This window comes from Oncorhynchus masou, chromosome 2 (genome assembly GCF_036934945.1).
Source record: "Oncorhynchus masou masou isolate Uvic2021 chromosome 2, UVic_Omas_1.1, whole genome shotgun sequence".
Taxonomy (NCBI): Eukaryota; Metazoa; Chordata; class Actinopteri; order Salmoniformes; family Salmonidae; genus Oncorhynchus; species Oncorhynchus masou.
Genome location: NC_088213.1, coordinates 18,914,899 through 18,938,158, shown reverse-complemented (window position 1 = coordinate 18,938,158; position 23,260 = coordinate 18,914,899). Strand labels below are relative to the sequence as shown.

At 43.0% G+C, this 23,260-nt stretch overlaps 1 protein-coding gene across 1 annotated transcript in view; it reads right to left on the bottom strand.

The window, feature by feature from the left end:
• The window catches only part of serinc4 (serine incorporator 4), a 37,792-nt gene extending 15,715 nt beyond the window's left edge, over nt 1-22,077 (bottom strand). Inside the window, exons 1-7 of the mRNA XM_064989591.1 lie at nt 21,599-22,077; nt 16,704-16,871; nt 14,557-14,735; nt 12,379-12,458; nt 10,305-10,398; nt 5,432-5,643; nt 3,765-3,860 (exon numbers count right to left, since the gene is read on the bottom strand). Coding sequence (XP_064845663.1) covers nt 3,765-3,860; nt 5,432-5,643; nt 10,305-10,398; nt 12,379-12,458; nt 14,557-14,735; nt 16,704-16,871; nt 21,599-21,664 — 895 coding nt within the window. The 5' untranslated portion in view covers nt 21,665-22,077. The remainder of the gene's footprint in view (nt 1-3,764; nt 3,861-5,431; nt 5,644-10,304; nt 10,399-12,378; nt 12,459-14,556; nt 14,736-16,703; nt 16,872-21,598) is intronic.
• Nucleotides 22,078-23,260: the final 1,183 nt, after the last annotated feature.

Sequence of the window (23,260 nt, the reverse complement as noted above, 5' to 3'; positions counted from 1 at the left end):
CCCCAGCTGACAAGGTACAAATCTGTCGCTCTGCCCCTGAACAGGCAGTTAACCCACTGTTCCTAGGCCGTCATTGAAAATAAGAATTTGTTCTTAACTGACTTGCCTAGTTAAATAAAGATAAATAAATGCTGTAGCCACTAGTTTCCATTGAAAAAATGACTGACTGAGACAGACAGATAAAGACAGGCGGACAGGGACTACTTGTTCACCAAGACAAGGTGTGTAAGAGTGTGTAATGATACTGTCAGGCAGCATTACTGTGTTATGTTGTCATTAGATCCATCAGGAATGTCAAAAAGCCTATTCACCTCCCTACATCATACTGTCTCCACTAAGAACAACATGTAGCAGCACATAGTGTGTGTGATGTGCAGAGACCTTGTCTTGGAGTGAATGTGTGCTTGGGCATTGCTGTGATTCAATGTGATTGAGTTGTTTGTGGTGCAGTAAAGGTGACTGAAGTGTACATGATGTCAGAAGTGACTCAGGTGAGTGTGTGTGGTGAGTGGTCGGACAGGATATGATGTGCGCCTGTGTGTGTGTGTGCCTGCTCACACACGTGCATCCATGCAAGTACAGTTGAAGTCGGAAGTTTACATACACTTAGGTTGGAGTTATTAAAACTCATTTTTCAACCACACATTTCTTGTTAACAAACTAGTTTTGGCAAGTCAGTTAGGACATCTACTTTGTACATGACACAAGTCATTTTTCCAAAATTGTTTACAGACAGATTATTTCATTTATAATTCACTAGTGGGTCCGAAGTTTACATACACAAAGTTGACTGTGCTTGGAAAATTCCAGAAAATTATGGCTTTAGAAGCTTCTGATAGGCTAATTGACATAATTTGAGTCAATTGGAGGTGTACCTGTGGATGTACTTCAAGGCCTACCTTCAAACTCAGTGCCTTTTTGCTTGACAACATGGGAAAATCAAAAGAAATCAGACAAAACCTCCCATATTTTTTTTTAGACATCTACAAGTCTGGTTCATCCTTGGAGCAATTTACAAACACCTGAAGGAACCATGTTCATCTGTACAAACAATAGTGTGCAAGTATAAACACCATGGGACCACGCAGCCGTCATACCACCCAGGAAGGAGACGCGTTCTGTCTCCTAGAGATGAATGTATTTTGGTGCAAAAAGTACAAATACAGTGCCTTGCAAAAGTATTCGGCCCCCTTGAACTTTGCGACCTTTTGCCACATTTCAGGCTTCAAACATAAAGATATAAAACTGTATTTTTTGTGAAGAATCAACAACAAGTGGGACACAATCATGAATTGGAACGACAGTTATTGGCTATTTTAAACTTTTTTAACAAATCAAAAACTGAAAAATTGGGCGTGCAAAATTAATCACCCCCCTTAAGTTAATACTTTGTAGCGCCACCTTTTGCTGCAATTACAGCTGTAAGTCGCTTGGGCTATGTCTCTACCAGTTTTGCACATTGATGCACATTGATTTTTTTTTAGAGATTTTTTCACATTCCTCCTTGCAAAACAACTCGAGCTCAGTGAGGTTGGATGGAGAGCATTTGTGAACAGCAGTTTTCAGTTCTTTCCACAGATTCTCGATTGGATTTAGGTCTGGACTTTGACTTGGCCATTCTAACACCTGGATATGTTTATTTTTGAACCATTCCATTGTAGATTTTGCTTTATGTTTTAGATCATTGTCTTGTTGGAAGACAAATCTCCGTCCCAGTCTCAGGTCTTTTGCAGACTCCATCAGGTTTTTTCCAGAATGGTCCTGTATTTGGCTCCATCCATCTTCCCATCAATTTTAACCATCTTCCCTGTCCCTGCTGAAGAAAAGCAGGCCCAAACCATGATGCTGCCACCACCATGTTTGACAGTGGGGATGGTGTGGTCAGGGTGATGAGCTGTGTTGCTTTTACGCCAAACATAACATTTTGCATTGTTGCCAAAAAGTTCAATTTTGGTTTCATCTGACCAGAGCACCTTCTTCCACATGTTTGGTGTGTCTCCCAGGTGGCTTGTGGCAAACTTTAAACAACACTTTTTATGGATATCTTTAAGAAATGGCACTCTTCCATAAAGGCCAGATTTGTGCAATATACGACTGATTGTTGTCCTATGGACAGAGTCTCCCACCTCAGCTGTAGATCTCTGCAGTTCATCCAGAGTGATCATGGGCCTCTTGGCTGCATCTCTGATCAGTCTTCTCCTTGTATGAGCTGAAAGTTTAGAGGGACGGCCAGGTCTTGGTAGATTTGCAGTGGTCTGATACTCCTTCCATTTCCATATTATCGCTTGCACAGTGCTCCTTGGGATGTTTAAAGCTTGGGAAATCTTTTTGTATCCAAATCCGGCTTTAAACTTCTTCACAACAGTATCTCGGACCTGCCTGGTGTGTTCCTTGTTCTTCATGATGCTCTCTGCGCTTTTAACGGACCTCTGAGACTATCATAGTGCAGGTGCATTTATACGGAGACTTGATTACACACAGGTGGATTGTATTTATCATCATTAGTCATTTAGGTCAACATTGGATCATTCAGAGATCCTCACTGAACTTCTGGAGAGAGTTTGCTGCACTGAAAGTAAAGGGGCTGAATAATTTTGCACGCCAAATTTTTCAGTTTTTTATTTGTTAAAAAAGTTTGAAATATCCAATAAATGTCGTTCCACTTCATGATTGTTTCCCACTTGTTGATTCTTCACAAAAAAATACAGTTTTATATCTTTATGTTTGAAGCCTGAAATGTGGCAAAAGGTCGCAAAGTTCAAGGGGGCCGAATACTTTCGCAAGGCACTGTATATCCCACAACAACAGCAAAGGACCTTGTGAAGATGCTGGAGGAAACTGCTCCAAAACCCCCATAAAAAAGCCAGACTACGGTTTGCAACTGCACATGGGGACAAAGATCGTACTTTTTGGAGAAATGTCCTCTGGTCTAATGAAACAAAAATAGAACTGTTGCCATAATTACCATCGTTATGTTTGGAGGAAAAAGGGGGATGCTTGCAAGCTGAAGAACACCATCCCAACCTTGTGGGGTGCTTTGCTGCAGGAGAGACTATAGATGGCTTCATGAGGAGGAAAATTATGTGGATATATTGAAGCAACATCTCAAGACATCAGTCAGGAAGTTGAAGCTTGGTCGCAAATGGGTCTTCCAAATGGACAATGACCCCAAGCATACTTCCAAAGTTGTGGCAAAATGGCTTAAGGACCACAAAGTCAAAGTATTGGAGTGGCCATCACAAAGCCCTGATCTCAATCCCATAGAAAATTTGTGGGCAGAACTGAAAAAGCGTGTGCAAGCAAGGAGGCCTACAAACCTGACTTAGTTACACCAGCTCTGTCAGCAGGAATAGGCCAGAATTCACCCAACTTATTGTGGAAAGCTTGTGGAAGGCTACCCGAAACATTTGGCTCAAGTTAAACAATTTAAAGGCAATGCTACCAAATACTAATTGAGTGTATGTAAACTTCTGACCCATTGGGAATATGATTTAAAAAATAAAAGCTGAAATAAATCACTCTCTACTATTATTCAAGTTCACATTATTTCACATTCTAAAAATAGTGTGGTGATCCTAACTGACTTAAGACGGGGAAATCTTACTTGGATTAAATGTCAGGAATTGTGGGAAAACTGAGTTTAAATGTATTTGGCTAAGGTGTATGTAAACTTCTGACTTCAACTGTATGTATGTATGTGTGTGTGTGTGTTCCAGTGATTCCAATGCCCCATTTCCCGTAGGGAAAAGGCTAGTGTGCCCTACTTTTCTCTGGGGGCCGGCTGGACAGGGCAGACAAGGTGAGATACATGACGTAGCAGCTGATGATGGAAGCCTGCAGGAGCCCTGAACGGGGCTGTTCTGTAAACAGAGAGCGAGAGGAGAGCTTGAGAACTAAGAACACACAAATGGACAAACACATACACAAAGTGGGAGGCCAGGTCGAGAAATCGGCATGACATTCAATACATGGTAAAAACATCCTTGTAAAACCCTGGCATGTATAGACAGAGGTCCCCTAACACAGTTATGTCTGAACAATGATGGAGAGATGACAGGTTAGATTATATGGCATCATCCACACATGGATGTTGGCTCAGCCTGAGATGGAGTAAGTGTTCCCTGCTAAGTACTGGAGGACAGACACACTGCCTGTTTCACATTGGTGGTGGTCTTCCAGGCTGCTGTCAGCTTTAAGCGCTTACTGGATGACACCATGGGTTTGTGTCTGTACTAACCCTTTACGGGGCTATAAGACATCCCGATGAAATAGTACCATGAGTGTGTGTTCACGTGCGTGTGTGCATCCATTCGAGAGAACGGGAGTGTGTGTGTGTGTGTGTATGCCATGTGCATTAGTGTGTCCACATCTTTGTGTGTGTTTGTACAAGCATATACAGTGGGGCAAAAAGTGTTTAGTCAGCCACCAATTGTGCAAGTTCTCCCACTTAAAAAGATGAGAGGCCTGTAGTTTTCATCATATGACAGACAAAATGAGAAAAAAAAAAATCCAGAAAATCACATTGTAGGATTTTTAATGAATTTATTTGCAAATTATGGTGGAAAATAAGTATTTGGTCAATAACAAAAGTTTATCTCAATACTTTGTTATAGCTAACTTCAGATGGGCCTGGACATGTACTGGCTTAAGCAGGGGGACACGTCTGGCACTGCAGGATTTGAGTCCCTGGCGGCGTAGTGTGTTACTGATGGTAGGCTTTGTTACTTTGGTCCCAGCTCTCTGCAGGTCATTCACAAGGTCCTCCCGTGTGGTTCTGGGATTTTTGCTCACCGTTCTTGTGATCATTTTGAACCCACGGGGTGAGATCTTGCGTGGAGCCCCAGGTCGAGGGAGATTATCATTGGTCTTGTATGTCTTCCATTTCCTAATAATTGCTCCCACAGTTGATTTCTTCAAACCAAGCTGCTTACCTATTGCAGATTCAGTCTTCCCAGCCTGGTGCAGGTCTACAATTTTGTTTCTGGTGTCCTTTCACAGCTCTTTGGTCTTGGCCATAGTGGAGTTTTGCAGTGTGACTGTTTGAGGTTGTGGACAGGTGTCTTTTATACTGATAACAAGTTCAAACAGGTGCCATTAATACAGGTAATGAGTGCAGGTAAGAGGAGCTTCTTAAAGAAGAAGTTACAGGTCTGTGAGAGCCAGAAATCTTGCTTGTTTGTAGGTGACCAAATACTTATTTTCCACCATAATTTGCAAATAAATTAATTAAAAATCCTACAATGTGATTTTCTGGATTTTTTTTCTCATTTTGTCTGTCATAGTTGAAGTGTACCTATGATGAAAATTACAGGCCTCTCTCATCTTTTTAAGTGGGAGAACGTGCGCAATTGGTTGCTGACTAAATACTTTTTTGCCCCACTGTATGTGTGTGAGAGGGAGCCAGAATGTATGTATGTGTGCGACTGCTCACTCTGCTGTACACAGGGCGTGACGGCGATGAAGGACATGATGCCACACAGGGTCAGGTTAGTCCACAGCAGGACCTTGTTGGACTGGCAGGCGGTGGGGTGGGTGTAGTACTTATACATGAAGGTGAAGGCCATGGTGGCGATGCTGTAGAAGAACAGGGTGGCACACATCACCGCCAGGTACCAGCGCTTGTCCTCTGCCGCCCCTGTTAACCTGAGAGGACAATCCAGAAATACACACATCACCATCAACCAGAAGGGAGAATCCAGAAATACACACATCACCATCAACCAGAAGGGAGAATCCAGAAATACACACATCACCATCAACCTGAGAGGACAATCCAGAAATACACACATCACCATCAACCTGAGAGGACAATCCAGAAATACACACATCACCATCAACCTGAGAGGACAGAGTTCATCTCAGCCTATGCCTCCCTCCAGTCCCTCGACTTCCTGGCAATCCAGAAATACACACATCACCATCAACCTGAGAGGACAATCCAGAAATACACACATCACCATCAACCTGAGAGGACAATCCAGAAATACACACATCACCATCAACCAGAAAGGACAATCCAGAAATACACACATCACCATCAACCAGAAAGGACAATCCAGAAATACACACATCACCATCAACCTGAGAGGACAATCCAGAAATACACACATCACCATCAACCTGAGAGGACAATCCAGAAATACACACATCACCATCAACCTGAGAGGACAATCCAGAAATACACACATCACCATCAACCTGAGAGGACAATCCAGAAATACACACATCACCATCAACCTGAGAGGACAATCCAGAAATACACACATCACCATCAACCTGAGAGGACAATCCAGAAATACACACATCACCATCAACCTGAGAGGACAATCCAGAAATACACACATCACCATCAACCTGAGAGGACAATCCAGAAATACACACATCACCATCAACCTGACCCGCTCACCCTATCCCCTCCTCTCTCCTCCAGACCATTTCCGGGGACCTTCTCCCCTTAGAGGACAATCCAGAAATACACACATCACCATCAACCTGAGAGGACAATCCAGAAATACACACATCACCATCAACCTGAGAGGACAATCCAGAAATACACACATCACCATCAACCTGAGAGGACAATCCAGAAATACACACATCACCATCAACCTGAGAGGACAATCCAGAAATACACACATTGATATGTAACTGAGTAACCTAGGGTGGTCTAGCGGTCTAAGCCGCCCCAGATTTCAACGCACTAGCCAAAGCAGTGTTCCAGCCAATTGCTCAATCAAAACCATGGTCTTGGTTAAGGGTCATAGTTACGCAGGGTGACTTGAGTGCCCAATGCTTGTCTGGTGCTGACAATCAGCCAACATACTATAAAACCTAATAACATCATATTAATTGTAGAGTCGTGCAGTTGACTGATGAAAGGTTTATGACACTAGGGGCGGCAGGGTAGCCTAGTGGTTAGAGCATTGGACTTGTAACCGCAAGGTAGCAAGTTCAAACCCCTGGCCTGACAAAGTGTCGTTCTGCCCCAGAACAGGCAGTTAACCCACTGTTCCTAAGCCATCATTGAAAATAAGAATTTTTTCTTAACTGACTTTCCTGGTTAAATAAAGGTATAAAAAATTAAATAAACACTTAAATACAAACACATAACCATCATAAATTAGCTCATGACAGATTGATGGATAATAAATTGTTGTTTAAAATAACATTACATTGGTAAATTGAAATAACATCTGGATGTGTGTATTTCTGGATTGTCCTCTCAGGTTGATGGTGATGTGTGTATTTCTGGATTCTCCCTTGCCTAATGGGAAATTCGACAGATCCTCTCTCTTCTCTATTCCCTCTCCTCTCTTCTCCTCTCTTCTCCTCTATTCCCTCTCTTCTCCTCTCCTTTCCTCTATTCCCTCTCTCCTCTCCTCCCTCTCTTCTCCTCTCCTTTCCTCTATTCCCTCTCTTCTCCTCTCCTTTCCTCTGTTCCCTCTCCTCTCTCTTCTCCTCTATTCCCTCTCTTCTCCTCTCCTTTCCTCTATTCCCTCTCCTCTCTTTCCTCTCTTCTCCTTTCCTCTAATCCCTCTCCTCTGTTCCCTCTCCTCTCTCTTCTCCTCTATTCCCTCCTCTCTTCCCTCTCTTCTCCTCCTTTCCTCTATTCCCTCTCCTCTCTCTTCTCCTCTCTTCCCTCTCTTCTCCTCTCCTTTCCTCTAATCCCTCTCCTCTCTCTTCTCCTCTATTCCCTCCCCTCTTCTCCTCTCCTTTCCTCTATTCCCTCTCCTCTGTTCCCTTTCCTCTCTCCTCTCCTCTGTCCCCTCTCCTCTGTTCCCTCTCCTCTCGTCTATTCCCTCTCCTCTGTTCCCTCTCCTCTCCTCTATTCCCTCTCCTCTGTTCCCTCTCCTCTGTTCCCTCTCCTCTGTTCCCTCTCCTCTCCTCTGTTCCCTCTCCTCTCCTCTGTTCCCTCTCCTCTCCTCTGTTCCCTCTCCCTCTGTTCCTCTTCCTCTCCTCTGTTCCCTCTCCTCTCCTCTGTTCCCTCTCCTCTGTTCCCTCTCCTCTCCTCTATTCCCTCTCCTCTGTTCCCTTTCCTCTCTCCTCTCCTCTGTTCCCTCTTGTCTATTCCCTCTCCTCTGTTCCCTCTCCTCTCCTCTATTCCCTCTCCTCTGTCCCCTCTCCTCTCCTCTGTCCCCTCTCCTCTGTTCCCTCTCCTCTGTTCCCTCTCCTCTGTTCCCTCTCCTCTCTCCTCTCCTCTGTCCCCTCTCCTCTGTTCCCTCTCCTCTCCTCTATTCCCTCTCCTCTGTTCCCTCTCCTCTCTTCCCTCTCTTCTCCTTTCTCTTCATTCCCCTTTTCTGAAACTCAATATTTTTCCACTCATAAACCCAGCATCCCTGACCTGCACACCCTGAGAAAGACAGACTCAACAGACAGGGCAGCTGGTTTAGGTCATTGACAGGGCAGCTGGTTTAGGTCAGTGACAGAGCAGCTGGTTTAGGTCATTGACAGGGCAGCTGGTTTAGGTCAGTGACAGGACAGCTGGTTTAGGTCATTGACAGGGCAGCTGGTTTAGGTCAGTGACATAGCAGCTGGTTTAGGTCAGTGACAGATAGGGCAGCTGGTTTAGGTCAGTGACAGACAGGGCAGCTGGTTTAGGTCAGTGACAGACAGGGCAGCTGGTTTAGGTCAGTGACAGGACAGCTGGTTTAGGTCAGTGACAGACAGGGCAGCTGGTTTTAGGACAGTGTTAGAACAGCTGGTTTAGGTCAGTGACAGGACAGCTGGTTTAGGTCAGTGATAGGACAGCTGGTTTAGGTCAGTGACAGACAGGGCAGCTGGTTTAGGTCAGTGTTAGGACAGCTGGTTTAGGTCAGTGACAGGACAGCTGGTTTAGGTCAGTGACAGGACAGCTGGTTTAGGTCAGTGATAGGACAGCTGGTTTAGGTCAGTGACAGACAGGGCAGCTGGTTTAGGTCAGTGACAGGACAGCTGGTTTAGGTCAGTGACAGGGCAGCTGGTTTAGGTCAGTGACAGGACAGCTGGTTTAGGTCATTGACAGGGCAGCTGGTTTAGGTCAGTGACAGGGCAGCTGGTTTAGGTCAGTGACAGGGCAGCTGGTTTAGGTCAGTGACAGGGCAGCTGGTTTAGGTCAGTGACAGGGCAGCTGGTTTAGGTCAGTGATAGGACAGCTGGTTTAGGTCAGTAAAGGATATGTAATTGTGCTGCACTCTTGTGCCAAACTGCAGCTCCTAGCTGAAACAGATCAGTACAAGGTAACGTCCAGTCAAACTGCAGCTCCTAGCTGAAACAGATCAGTACAAGGTAACAGCCAGTCAAACTGCAGCTCCTAGCTGAAACAGATCAGTACAAGGTAACGTCCAGTCAAACTGCAGCTCCTCGCTGAAACAGATCAGTACAAGGTAACGTCCAGTCAAACTGCAGCTCCTAGCTGAAACAGATCAGTACAAGGTAGCGTCCAGTCAAACTGCAGCTCCTAGCTGAAACAGATCAGTACAAGGTAATGTCCAGTCAAACTGCAGCTCCTAGCTGAAACAGATCAGTACAAGGTAACGTCCAGTCAAACTGCAGCTCCTAGCTGAAACAGATCAGTACAAGGTAACGTCCAGTCAAACTGCAGCTCCTTGCTGAAACAGATCAGTACAAGGTAACGTCCAGTCAAACTGCAGCTCCTAGCTGAAACAGATCAGTACAAGGTAACGTCCAGTCAAACTGCAGCTCCTAGCTGAAACAGATCAGTACAAGGTAACATCCAGTCAAACTGCAGCTCCTAGCTGAAACAGATCAGTACAAGGTAACAGCCAGTCAAACTGCAGCTCCTAGCTGAAACAGATCAGTACAAGGTAACAGCCAGTCAAACTGCAGCTCCTAGCTGAAACAGATCAGTACAAGGTAACAGCCAGTCAAACTGCAGCTCCTTGCTGAAACAGATCAGTACAAGGTAACAGCCAGTCAAACTGCAGCTCCTAGCTGAAACAGATCAGTACAAGGTAACAGCCAGTCAAACTGCAGCTCCTAGCTGAAACAGATCAGTACAAGGTAACAGCCAGTCAAACTGCAGCTCCTTGCTGAAACAGATCAGTACAAGGTAACAGCCAGTCAAACTGCAGCTCCTAGCTGAAACAGATCAGTACAAAGTAACAGCCAGTCAAACTTGCGCTTCTATAGTTGGAGGATGTGGCCTGTCCTTCTCCAGCACAAGGACCCCAGCATCCACACTCACATCCTCTGCTTCAACTGACAACTGCCCAAACTCCATATCACCTCTCATCCCCAACACACCACACTAACCCCCCCCCCCCCACACACACACACACCTCTCCCTGCTCTCCCTCCCCTCTCACCAGTTCTTGTTCCAGGTGTGGGCAAATGCTGTGATGAGACTGAGTTGGATGAGGATGAAGGCAAATCCTCCCACCACGCCTACGTAGTGCCAGGCTGGGAGAGAGAGAGAAATGGAAAGAGAGAGACAGACAGAGAGAAACAGGTTTGCTGTCTAACTCACTCGATGCAGGCCCATTCTGAATGTGAGTGTAGTCCAAATGTATGTATACTTTTAAAATTAAATATACACATACGTACCAGTCAAAAGTTTGGACACAACACATTCAAGGGTTTTTCTTTGTTTTTACTATTTTCTACTTTGTAGAATATAGTGAAGACATTAAAATTATGAAATAACACATATGGAATCATGTAGTAACACAAAATAAATGTTTTAAAAAATCTAAATATAATCTCTATTTGAGATTATTTGAAGTAGACCCCCTTTGCCTTGATGGCAGCTTTGCACACTCTTGGCATTCTCTCAACCAGCTTCATGATGTCGTCACCTGGAGTGCATTTCAATGAACAGATGTGCCTTGTTAAAAGTTAATTAGTGGAATTTCTTACCTTCTTAATGCATTTGAGCCAATCAGTTGTGTTGTGACAAGGTAGGGTTGGTATACAGAAGATAGCCCTATTTGGTAAAATACCATATTATGGCAAGAACAGCTCAAATAATCAAAGAGAAACGACAGTCCAACCTTACTTTAAGACAAGAAGGTCAAAAAAGTTTCTTCTAGTGCAGTCGCAAAATCCATCAAGCGCTATGATGAAACTGGCTCTCATGAGGACCGCCACAGGAAAGGAAGTCCCAGAGTTGCCTCTGCTGCAGAGGATAAGTAAATTTGAGTTACCAGCCTCAGAAATTGCAGCCCAAATAAATGCTTCACAGAGTTCAAGTAATAGACACATCTCAACATCAACTGTTCAGAGGTGACTGCGTGAATCAGGCCTTCGTGGTCGAATTTCTGCAAAGAAACCAATACTAAAGGACACCAATAATAAGAAGAGACTTGCTTGAGCCGAGAAACACGAGCGGATGGACATTAGACCGGTGACAATATGTCCTTTGGTCTGATGAGTCCAAATTTGAGATTTTTGGTTCCAATCGCTGTGTCTTTGTGAGACACAGGGTAGGTGAACGGATGATCTCTGCATGTGTGGTTCCCACCATGAAGCATGGAGGAGGAGGTGTGATGGTGTTGGGGTGTTTTGCTGGTGACACTGTCAGTGATTTATTAAGAATTCAAGGCACACTTAACCAGCATGGCTACCACAGCATTCTGCAGCGATTCGCCATCCCACCTGGTTTGCACTTAGTAGAACTATTATTTGACAATCACCCAACCGCAACCCAATTGAGATGGTTTGGGATGAGTTGAACTGCAGAGTGAAGGAAAAGCAGCCAACAAGTGCTCAGCATATGTGGGAACTCCTTCAATACTGTTGTAAACCATTCTTCATGAAGCTGGTTGAGAGAATGCCAAGAGTGTGCAAAGCTGTCATCAAGGCAAAGGTTGGCGACTTTGAAGAATCTAAAATCTAAAATATATTTTGATTTGTTTAACACTTTTTTTGGTTACTACATGATTCCATATGTGTTATTTCATAGTTTTGATGTCTTCACTATTGTACAATGTAGAAAATAGTTTAAAAAAAAATATAAACCCTTGAATGAGGAGGTGTGTCCAACATTTGACTGGTACTGTATATGAGAGTGTTTTCTTATGTGTATGTGCAAAACACAGTTCCTCATCAAGAATAACATACTGTCGTCATATATTAAATAATGAATTTACAGCACAGAAGATTCTGAGGCAGAGGAACAGCCATAAAACATGTAGGATCTGAAATCAGTTACTGTGTCACGATGAGATTTACTGCTGCTAGCACAACACTATCCAACCACAGAGAAATGTATGGTGGCTTGACTGCAGAGTGAATCTCGTGAGATGATGAGTAGGTCTACAGTGCCCCCTATCGGTATTAAAATATAACTGCACCTATTGCCTTCAGCTAGGGCAATTCTGTGTTGAAAGTTTAGCAATGTATTCTAAGAGGGAATCTTGATTGTGTGTCCAGTCTGCTCACCATGCAGGAAGGACTCAGTAGGGATGAAGAAGGCAGCAGTACACATCCCAAGCAGGGTGATGAACTTCAGAAACCAGAACCTGCATTAGGACCAGAGAGGACCAGTTATATGGTTGTATGCCTAACATTTGCATAATAACATGTTTTTTATATGTTTGTTTGAAACCACCTAGGGACAACAACTACCCACCTACAATATATACTGCCCTACATACAGAGGACGTGCAGACGAAGAGCATCTTCGTTAAGAAGCTGCATGACACAAGGGAAGTGAATGGAGGAATAGCTGAGTAGGCAGGTCTAAGGGAAGTGAATCTGTAATCACCTTGTATAGTCTTGATCGATTACAGTATTTCAAACCTGTACAGGTCAAAACCTGACACATAATTTAAGTCAAAAGCCTGAGATACAAAATGTGCTTGAATGTTGAGGGTGGTATGGAATAGGAGGTGGGGTACCTTCGGAAAAACAAATGATGTCATGACAATTATTGTTGCATATGGGATATAACTTTTAAAAATGCTTAACGTAAGAAAAAAATAGTTACTCACACTGATCTCAAGTTAGGATTCTGCCCCTAGTGCGCACTGAGAAGTGCCCAGAAGTTCCAGGGCCCTGTGGCCGCCTGTCTGGCTTCTCATTAATAAGAGCCTTATGGGAGATATGCCACAGAGGGCCAGCTAGAGGCCATGCGTCTCTCAAAGGGTAACCCTCCCATCCCCAACCTCCCCTAGAGCGCATCACTGCTCTAATTAACCCCCCTAGAGCGCGTCATGGCCCGTCACTGCTCTATTAACCTACCTAGAGCGGCTCTAATTAACCCCCTAGAGCCCATCACTGCTCTATTCAACCCAACAAGAGCCCTGCTCTAAAACCCACCTAGAGCGTGTCAACCCCCTAGAGCGTGTCACTGCTCTATTCAACCTACCTAGAGCGCGTCACTGCTCTAATTAACCCCCCTAGAGCGCGTCACTGCTCTAATTAACCCCCTAGAGCCCGTGTCATTCAACCTACCTGCTCTAAATTAACCCCCTAGAGCCCGTCACTGCTCTATTAACCCCCTAGAGCGCATCACTGCTCTAATTAACCCCCTAGAGCCCGTCACTCACTGCTCTAATTAACCCCCCTAGAGCCCATCACTGTGTCACTGCTCTAACCCACCTTCAATTCCCCCCTAGAGCGTGTCACTGCTCTAATTAACCCCCCTAGAGCGCACTGTCACTGCTCTAATTAACCAACCTAGAGCCTCACTGCTCTAATTAACCCCCCTAGAGCCCGTCACTGCTCTATTCAACCTACCTAGAGCCCGTCACTGCTCTAATTCAACCCCCCTACCTAGAGCGCATCACTGCTCTAATTCAACCCCCCTAGAGCGCGTCACTGCTCTATTCAAGCCCATCACTAACCCCCCCTAGAGCGCGTCACTGCTCTATTCAACCCACCTAGAGCTGCTCTAATTAACCCCCTAGCTCTAATTCTAACCCCCCTAGAGCCCGTCACTGCTCTATTCAACCTACCTAGAGCGCGTCACTGCTCTAATTAACCCCCCCCCTAGAGCCGTCACTGCTCTAATTCCCCCCTAGAACCTCTAATTTACCCCCCTAGAGCGCGTCACTCTAATTAACCCCCCTACAGCTCTAATCCCGTCACCGCTCTAATTAACCCCCTTAGAGCCCGTCACTGCTCTATTCAACCCACCTAGAGCCCGTCACTGCTCTAATTAACCCCCATAGAGCGCGTCACTGCTCTAATTAACCCCCCTAGAGCGTGTCACTGCTCTAATAAACCCCCTAGAGCGTGTCACTGCTCTAATCAACCCCCCTAAAGCGTGTCACTGCTCTAATCATCCCCCCTAGAGCGTACACTGCTCTAATCAACCACCCTAGAGCGTGTCACTGCTCTAATCAACAGCACAGCAGTGGACAGTATCACAAGCTGGTTAAAAAAGGACACTGGTGCATTGGTCAGGCAGGTGAGGAATAGGCCCACGTAGCCTCAAATAGACGTGTTGATATTGACGTTAGTACTGTACTAGTGGGAGGGGTGTTACACGATGTATTAGCACAAAACACCTTAAAGGGGTATTACATGTAGAACGCAAACTTTCATTCACATATATGTCATGGTAGTTCTCCTGTGTCTCCCCAATATAAATTAATCTTCAGGGCTACTGCTGACCCATTGTGGATGAGCGCTCTGAAGTCCTGGCTGGACTTGACATCGATTAGGAACAGCGCCATCATCAGGTAGAAGCAGGCCGTGCCGAAGCAGACCCTGTAGACAGCTGAGTAGCCAACCAGCATCTCACAGTGCCCTCCGCCATGGGCCTGGTCACACACCATGTTGAAGAAAGGCACCTGAAACACACAAACATACTCTGTTATGGTGTGTGTGTGTGTGTGTGTGTGTGTGTGTGTGTGTGTGTGTGTGTGTGTGTGTGTGTGTGTGTGTGTGTGTGTGTGTGTGTGTGTGTGTGTGTGTGTGTGTGTGTGTGTGTGTGTGTGTACATGCATGTACAGTATGTGTGTGTAACCTAGAGGTTAGCTAGTGGAAGCCTCCAGGCCTTTCTCTGTCTGTCTTTGGGAGGAAAATAGTGTACTAAAATGATCCTGCAGCCTACTGCATGTATCCTTAGCATAGCGATTAATCAGACAGTTATTGAATGTGACATGACACAACAAACAGAACCAGTATTCTCATTGGCACACATTATGAGTGGATTTACACCACACAAAGTGACAGGGAGAGAGTAGGTACGCATCCCAAATGGCACTCTATTCCCTACATAGTGCACTACCATGGGCCCTGGTCAAAAGCACTAGTAATCTATGGCAATCTATCGTAATTTTGGTAATTTATACTTGAATAACTTTTACAAAATGTATTCATATATAGTTTTTTTATACATCTGTGTCCATATTGTTCATGAGTTTCTAGTGGATAGAACATACGGTTCAAGAGAAAATAGCCTACATTAATGGGAAAAGCATCTAACCAACAATGGCATTATTTGTAATTAACTCTGCAACTCTTCCAACTGTTTACTTTTTTCACAACAGCCACCAGTTTGATGCCAAAACACTGACAACAAATACAGTGCCTTGCGAAAGTATTCGCCCCCCTTGAACTTTGCGACCTTTTGCCACATTTCAGGCTTCAAACATAAATATATAAAACTGTATTTTTTGTGAAGAATCAACAACAAGTGGGACACAATCATGAAGTGGAACGGCATTTATTGGATATTTCAAACGTTTTTAACAAATCAAAAACTGAAAAATTGGGCGTGCAAAATTATTCAGCCCCTTTACTTTCAGTGCAGCAAACTCTCTCCAGAAGTTCAGTGAGGATCTCTGAATGATCCAATGTTGACCTAAATGACTAATGATGATAAATACAATCCACCTGTGTGTAATCAAGTCTCCGTATAAATGCACCTGCACTGTGATAGTCTCAGAGGTCCGTTAAAAGCGCAGAGAGCATCATGAAGAACAAGGAACACACCAGGCAGGTCCGAGATACTGTTGTGAAGAAGTTTAAAGCCGGATTTGGATACAAAAAGATTTCCCAAGCTTTAAACATCCCAAGGAGCACTGTGCAAGCGATGATATTGAAATGGAAGGAGTATCAGACCACTGCAAATCTACCAAGACCTGGCCGTCCTTCTAAACATTCAGCTCATACAAGGAGAAGACTGATCAGAGATGCAGCCAAGAGGCCCATGATCACTCTGGATGAACTGCAGAGATCTACAGCTGAGGTGGGAGACTCTGTCCATAGGACAACAATCAGTCGTATATTGCACAAATCTGGCCTTTATGGAAGAGTGGCAAGAAGAAAGCCCTTTCTTAAAGATATCCATAAAAAGTGTTGTTTAAAGTTTGCCACAAGCCACCTGGGAGACACACCAAACATGTGGAAGAAGGTGCTCTGGTCAGATGAAACCAAAATTGAACTTTTTGGCAACAATGCAAAACGTTATGTTTGGCGTAAAAGCAACACAGCTCATCACCCTGACCACACCATCCCTACTGGCACACATAAGACGCGGGATGGCACACATAAGACGCGGGATGGCACACATAAGACGTGGGATGGCACACATAAGACGTGGGATGGCACACATAAGACGTGGGATGGCACACATAAGACGCGGTTTGGCACACATAAGACGCGGGATGGCACACATAAGACGCGGGATGGCACACATAAGACGTGGGATGGCACACATAAGCTGCGGGATGGATAGCACCTCAGAGCAAACAAAGTGCTCAGACATGATGGAACTTTGATCCCCAAAGGAGGACATGACATCAGACACTCACATTGTCCCGGACAGCCTCGGAGACAGTGCGTGAGAGCATGAGACAGGAGACGGCGCAGGCCATGATGTGGAAGAGTGTGTACATGATCCTCGTGCTGGACGATGACTTCACCGGGGGGCAGAAGGAGCAGCACAGTGAACACGGGGCCGGGCCACAGCAGCAACATATCTGTGGAGAGGAGAGAGATATGTTCACATATATATCTGAGAGGGGAGAGGAGAAGAAGGAAGATGAGAGAGGGAGGAAGATGAGAGAGGGGGGAGGAAGGAGGGGAGATAAGATGTTCACATATATATCTGAGAGGAGAGAGGAGAGGAAGAGAGAGGAGAGAAGATGAGAGAGGGGAGGGGAGGGGGAGAGGAGAGAGATATGTTCACATATATATCTGAGAGGAGAGGAGGAGAGAAAATGAGAGAGGGGAGGGGGAGAGGAGGGTACCTACCTGGAGAGAGGAAGAAACCTATCTGGGGAGCAGACCAAGTGAGGAGTCAGCTCAACAATATAGTGACAATGCTCAATATATCCTAGGAGATGAGAGAGATGCTCAATATATCTGCGGGAGGCGGAGAGAGGGATTTTCAATATAAATGATATATGAGCTGTAACTGGGAGGAGGTGAAGAGAGAGATGCTCAATATCTGTGAGTGTAACAGTATAATTTTAAACCATCCCCTCGCCCATACCTGGGCGCGAACCAGGGATCCTCTGCACACATCAACAACAGTCACCCACGAAGCATCTTTACACAAAAGCCGCGGAACTACTACTTCAAGGTCTCAGAGGAAGTGACGTCACCGATTGAAACGCTATTTAGCGCGCACCGCTAACTAAGCTAGCCGTTTCACATCAGTTACACTCACCCCCCTTTTGACCTTCCTCCTTTTCCGCAGCAACCAGTGATCCGGGTCAACAGCATCAATGTTACAGTATAATGTTAAACCGTCCCCTCAACTACCACAACTACAACTACATTACTATGCCCATACCCGGCGCGAACCAGGGACCTTCTGCACACATCAACAACAGTCACCCTCGAAGCATCCTTACCCATCGTTCCACAAAAGCCGCGGCACTCCTACTTCAAGGTCTCAGAGCAAGTGACGTCCCCGATTGAAACGCTATTTAGCGCGCACCGCTAACTAAGCTAGCCGTTTCACATCCGTTACATGAGGAGATGTGTAAATTCAACAATAAAGGGATTATACTGCATTTAACCAATTGGATCAAATCCTTGGTCATCATCAACCACTCCAACGTCAACATATTTGAATGATGGAAAGGAGAGGGGTGTTTAGTATATTTTAGGATGGAGTGGAGTCAACATGTTTGTGAATCAGAAGACAACTGAACATAGCCTTAGTGCTAGACAGAAAGCTACATAACTGAAGGAGGAGAGAGGTGACGAGTGAGTGAGTGAGTGTGAGTGAGTGAGTGAGTGAGTGAGTGAGTGAGTGAGTGAGTGAGTGAATAAATGCATGACTGAATGACATTGACTATCCCTCGAGGAAATTCTTTCCATAACTCACCGAAGGTGCACATAACTACTTACAAATTCACCAACATCTAATTCATTGTAGTACCACAGAGAAAACATGACGCTCTCAATAACCAAGTAATATTTGTTTATATGAGGGGACACCTTTTAAACAGTGAATGACCTTAGTGAACTATTCTCAGAGGAGCTTCACCTCGATATGAGGGTTTTGGGCAGGTGGTTGTTGTGTGTTACATGTTACAGGTGGTTGTTAGTGTGTTACAGGTGGTCGTTGCGTGTTACAGGTGGTTGTTGCGTGTTACAGGTGGTTGTTGCGTGTTACAGGTGGTTGTTGTTACAGGTGTTACAGGTGGTTGTTGCGTGTTACAGGTGATTGTTGTTGTGTTACATTTGGTTGAATTTGGTCCAAACACACAGAATATCTGATCCGCCTGAGTCAAACCAATTTATAGACAAACAGCATTGTATTGTAATACACTGTGTTGAACTGCTTGTCCTGTTTTAAGTCGTTGTTATCTGGGATTTTACTGGGGGTGGGGGTTACTGGATGAGGGAGGAGAGTATAAACACAAGCATAGGCTGTGTTTTAATAAACATCCAGAACTGTAGATGAAAGCTATCCTATCTTTCGATCGATCTATCTGTATCTCTCTAATTGCTCTAATCTCTCAATCTACAACAGAAATCTGGTTCACCAGGTGAGTAAACTGTAGAGTGGCTAGGTCATGTTGGATTTGTGGGACAACAGCTCATTTTTCATATGAGATTAACCTGCATTGTTGTAACAAATGTATATCTTGCTAATAACACTTCAGAGTCCAATAGACCTAAAATGAATACAGGACACAGCCTCAGGTTTCAAGCGTAGGGGGTGGAGAATGGGGTTACTGGATGGCAAAATAAAACGAGACACAGTATAGACTACTGTACAATGGGTGTTTGATCTCTATCCAACATAGAACACCTGCTGCATTGTAACAGATACTGACATCTGCTAGTTCTGGATCTGATACGTATTAACAACAGGCCAGTTAGGTACAAAACAATAGTCATGAGAAAGTGAAGATGTGTTTTATCACATCAACTATTATGTATTAAAGTTATGTTTTAACACAACAACTAATTAGTTAATCTTTAACACAACAACTACATACTATGTTTTAACACCACAACTACATTACTATGTTTTAACACCACAACTACATTACTATGTTTTAAACCACAACTACATTACTATGTTTTAACACCACAACTACATTACTATGTTTTAACACCACAACTATTTACTATGTTTTAACACCATGACTACATTACTATGTTTTAACAATACAACCTACATTATTGTATAACAAATGTTATTAACACAACAGAAAGCTGGTTCAAACTACATTACTATGTTTTAACACAACAACTAATATAGTTATGTTTTAACACAACAACTAATATAACTATGTTTTAACACAATAACCTAAAATGAATACAGGACACAGCCTCAGGTATAACAAGCGTAGGGGGTGGAGAATATGGGGCAAAATAAAATTACTATGTTTTAACACAACAACTATAGACTACTGTACAACAACTGTATTGATCTCTAACACAACATAGAACACCTGCTGCATTGTTTAACACAACTACATCTACTAGTTCTGGATCTGATAACAACTAACAACAGGCCAGTTAGGTACACAACAATAGTCATAATATAAGATATGTTTTAACACAACAACTAATATAACTATGTTTTAACACAACAACTAATATAACTTTTAACACAACAACTAATATAACTATGTTTTAACACAACAACTAATATAACTATGTTTTAACACAACAACTAATATAACTATGTTTTAACACAACAACTATATAACTATGTTATAACACAACAACTAATATAACTATGTTTTAACACAACAACTAATATAACTATGTTTTAACACAACAACTAATATAACTATGTTTTAACACAACAACTAATATAACTATGTTTTAACACAACAACTAATATAACTATGTTTTAACACAACAACTACATTACTATGTTTTAACACAACAACTACTATGTTTTAACACAACAACTACATATATGTTTTAACACAACAACTAATATTACTATATGTTATTATGTTTTAACTAAACACAACAACTACATTAACTATGTTTAACTATGTTTTAACACAACAACTACATTAACTATGTTTTAACACAACAACTAATATAACTATGTTTTAACACAACAACTAACTAATATAGTTATGTTTTAACACAACAACTAATATAACACAACAACTATGTTTTAACACAACAACTAATATAACTATGTTTTAACACAACAACTAATATAACTATGTTTTAACACAACAACTAATATAACTATGTTTTAACACAACAACTAATATAGTTATGTTTTAACACAACAACTATGTTTTAACACAACAACTAACAACAACTACATATAACTATGTTTTAACACAACAACTAATATAACTATGTTTTAACACAACAACTAATATAACTGTTTTAACACAACAACTAATATAACACAACTACAACTAATATAACTATAACTATGTTTTAACACAACAACTAATTAACTATGTTTTAACACAACAACTAATATAACAAACACACTAATATAACTATGTTTTAACACAACAACTAATATAACTATAACACAACAACTATGTTTTAACACAACAACTAATATAACTATGTTTTAACACAACAACTAATATAACTATGTTATAACACAACAACTAATATAACTATGTTATAACTATAATATAACTATGTTATAACACAACAACTAATATAACTAACAACTAATATAACTATGTTTAACACAACAACTAATTAACACACAACAACTAATATAACTATGTTTTAACACAACAACTAATATAACACAACAACTATGTTTTAACACAACAACTAATATAACTATGTTATAACACAACAACTAATATAACTATGTTATAACACAACAACTAATATAACTGTTTTAACACAACAACTAATATAACTATGTTTTAACACAACAACTAATATAACTATGTTATAACACAACAACTAATATAACTATGTTTTAACACAACAACTAATATAACTATGTTAACACAACAACTAATATAACTATGTTTTAACACAACAACTAATATAACTAACATAATATAACTATGTTTTAAAACACAACAACAACTACATTACAAACACAACAACTAATATAACTATGATTTAACACAACAACTAATATAACTATGTTTTAACACAACAACTAATATAACTATGATTTAACACAACAACTAATATAACTATGTTAACACAACAATTATAATTGCTCTTATATGTTCTCTCTTTCCCTCCCGCCAACTCTCTGTCATTCAGGACTCTGTCTCACCTGGTAGGCAAACATGTTGAGGAAGTAGCTGTAGATGCCACTCTGGTGCATCTCCTGGGCTGTCATCCGTTCAAAACCCTCCAAAACTGACAGCTTTGGGTGTTAGATCACAGACCCTGTGAGGATGACATCCTAAAAGTCCCCAGAAAACGATCCTCTAACATCTAAAACAGTACAAATTGTTTTCCCAAAATAAGTACCGGCGTTATAAAACAAAAGCGCTACTTGTTGTTGTGCAATCCAACTTCCAACGGGTCAACAGGGTAGTTCTTCCTGAGTTCTTCTCTGCTATATCCTGGATCACATGTAACACAAAGACACATCCAACCAACCTTGCTAAATCTCGGCCTCAACCTCAATCCAACTTCGGGGTGATAGAAAGTGTCCGGGGATTTATTTTACTCATATCCTGTGTGCTCTCTTTTTGCTTCTGTGTCGGGCGCTGTCAGAAGAGTTGGAGAGAGAGGTGGTGATGAAGAATGCCCTCAACCCCTCCTCCCCCTGCTCCGCTTTACCCTGGCAGATTAGGCAGAGCCAGGGAGAGAGGGAGGCGGGGCATGTGTTCGTCCCATCTGTCCCTCCCTTCCCCCAGGGCCCTTGCTCCACTGCTCCAGAGACAGCCTCCAGGCCACACACACACACACACACACACACACACACACACACACACACACACACACACACACACACACACACACACACACACACACACACACACACACACACACACACACACACACACACACACAGGACAGAGCAGCCCCATGGTCACAATAGGCTTGGGCCACGGTTCATTGGGTTACATACCCATCAGAATGGAATTACCCGCAAATTACTGTCATTTTCTTTTTACATTTCAGGGTGTTATCAGATACCTTCTGCTTTCCTACACAGCGCCGCCCACCGCCCCATGGCACCTCCTTGCTAAACTCTGATACTCCCTGCTTGTCCATAATGGAAAGAGGCCACATCCATAATCCTATCATCATTACGCTGACCGGCCCAGAAACACAGTACAAGAGGAGTGGGCAGAGGCTAGGTCTCTCTCCAGGCAAAAACCTGACGGAACGCAAAATCCATATATTTGGTTGATTTTTAGTTGAGTTCTCAACAAACGTGAATTCTATTGTAGTTGAAATTAACCAACCTTTGAAATCCTGTTGTTGATTTGTTGTTGAAGTCTGGTTAAAATTAGTGTACTTTGACAACTTGTTGTATTTTCAACACAAAATTCCATTGATGTTCAAGGTCAGTATGTTGACAGATTACATTGATATACTGTTGACGTTTTCCTGGTGGGTTGTGCCTGAGTCAGGAGAAAGAGGACACATGTAGGGTTGTGTCTGAGTCAGGAGAAAGAGGACACGTGTAGGGTTGTGTCTGAGTCAGGAGAAAGAGGACACGTGTAGGGTTGTGTCTGAGTCAGGAGAAAGAGGACACATGTAGGGTTGTGTCTGAGTCAGGAGAAAGAGGACACATGTAGGGTTGTGTCTGAGTCAGGAGAAAGAGGACACATGTAGGGTTGTGTCTGAGTCAGGAGAAAGAGGACACATGTAGGGTTGTGTCTGAGTCAGGAGAAAGAGGACACATGTAGGGTTGTGTCTGAGTCAGGAGAAAGAGGACACATGTAGGGTTGTGTCTGAGTCAGGAGAAAGAGGACAC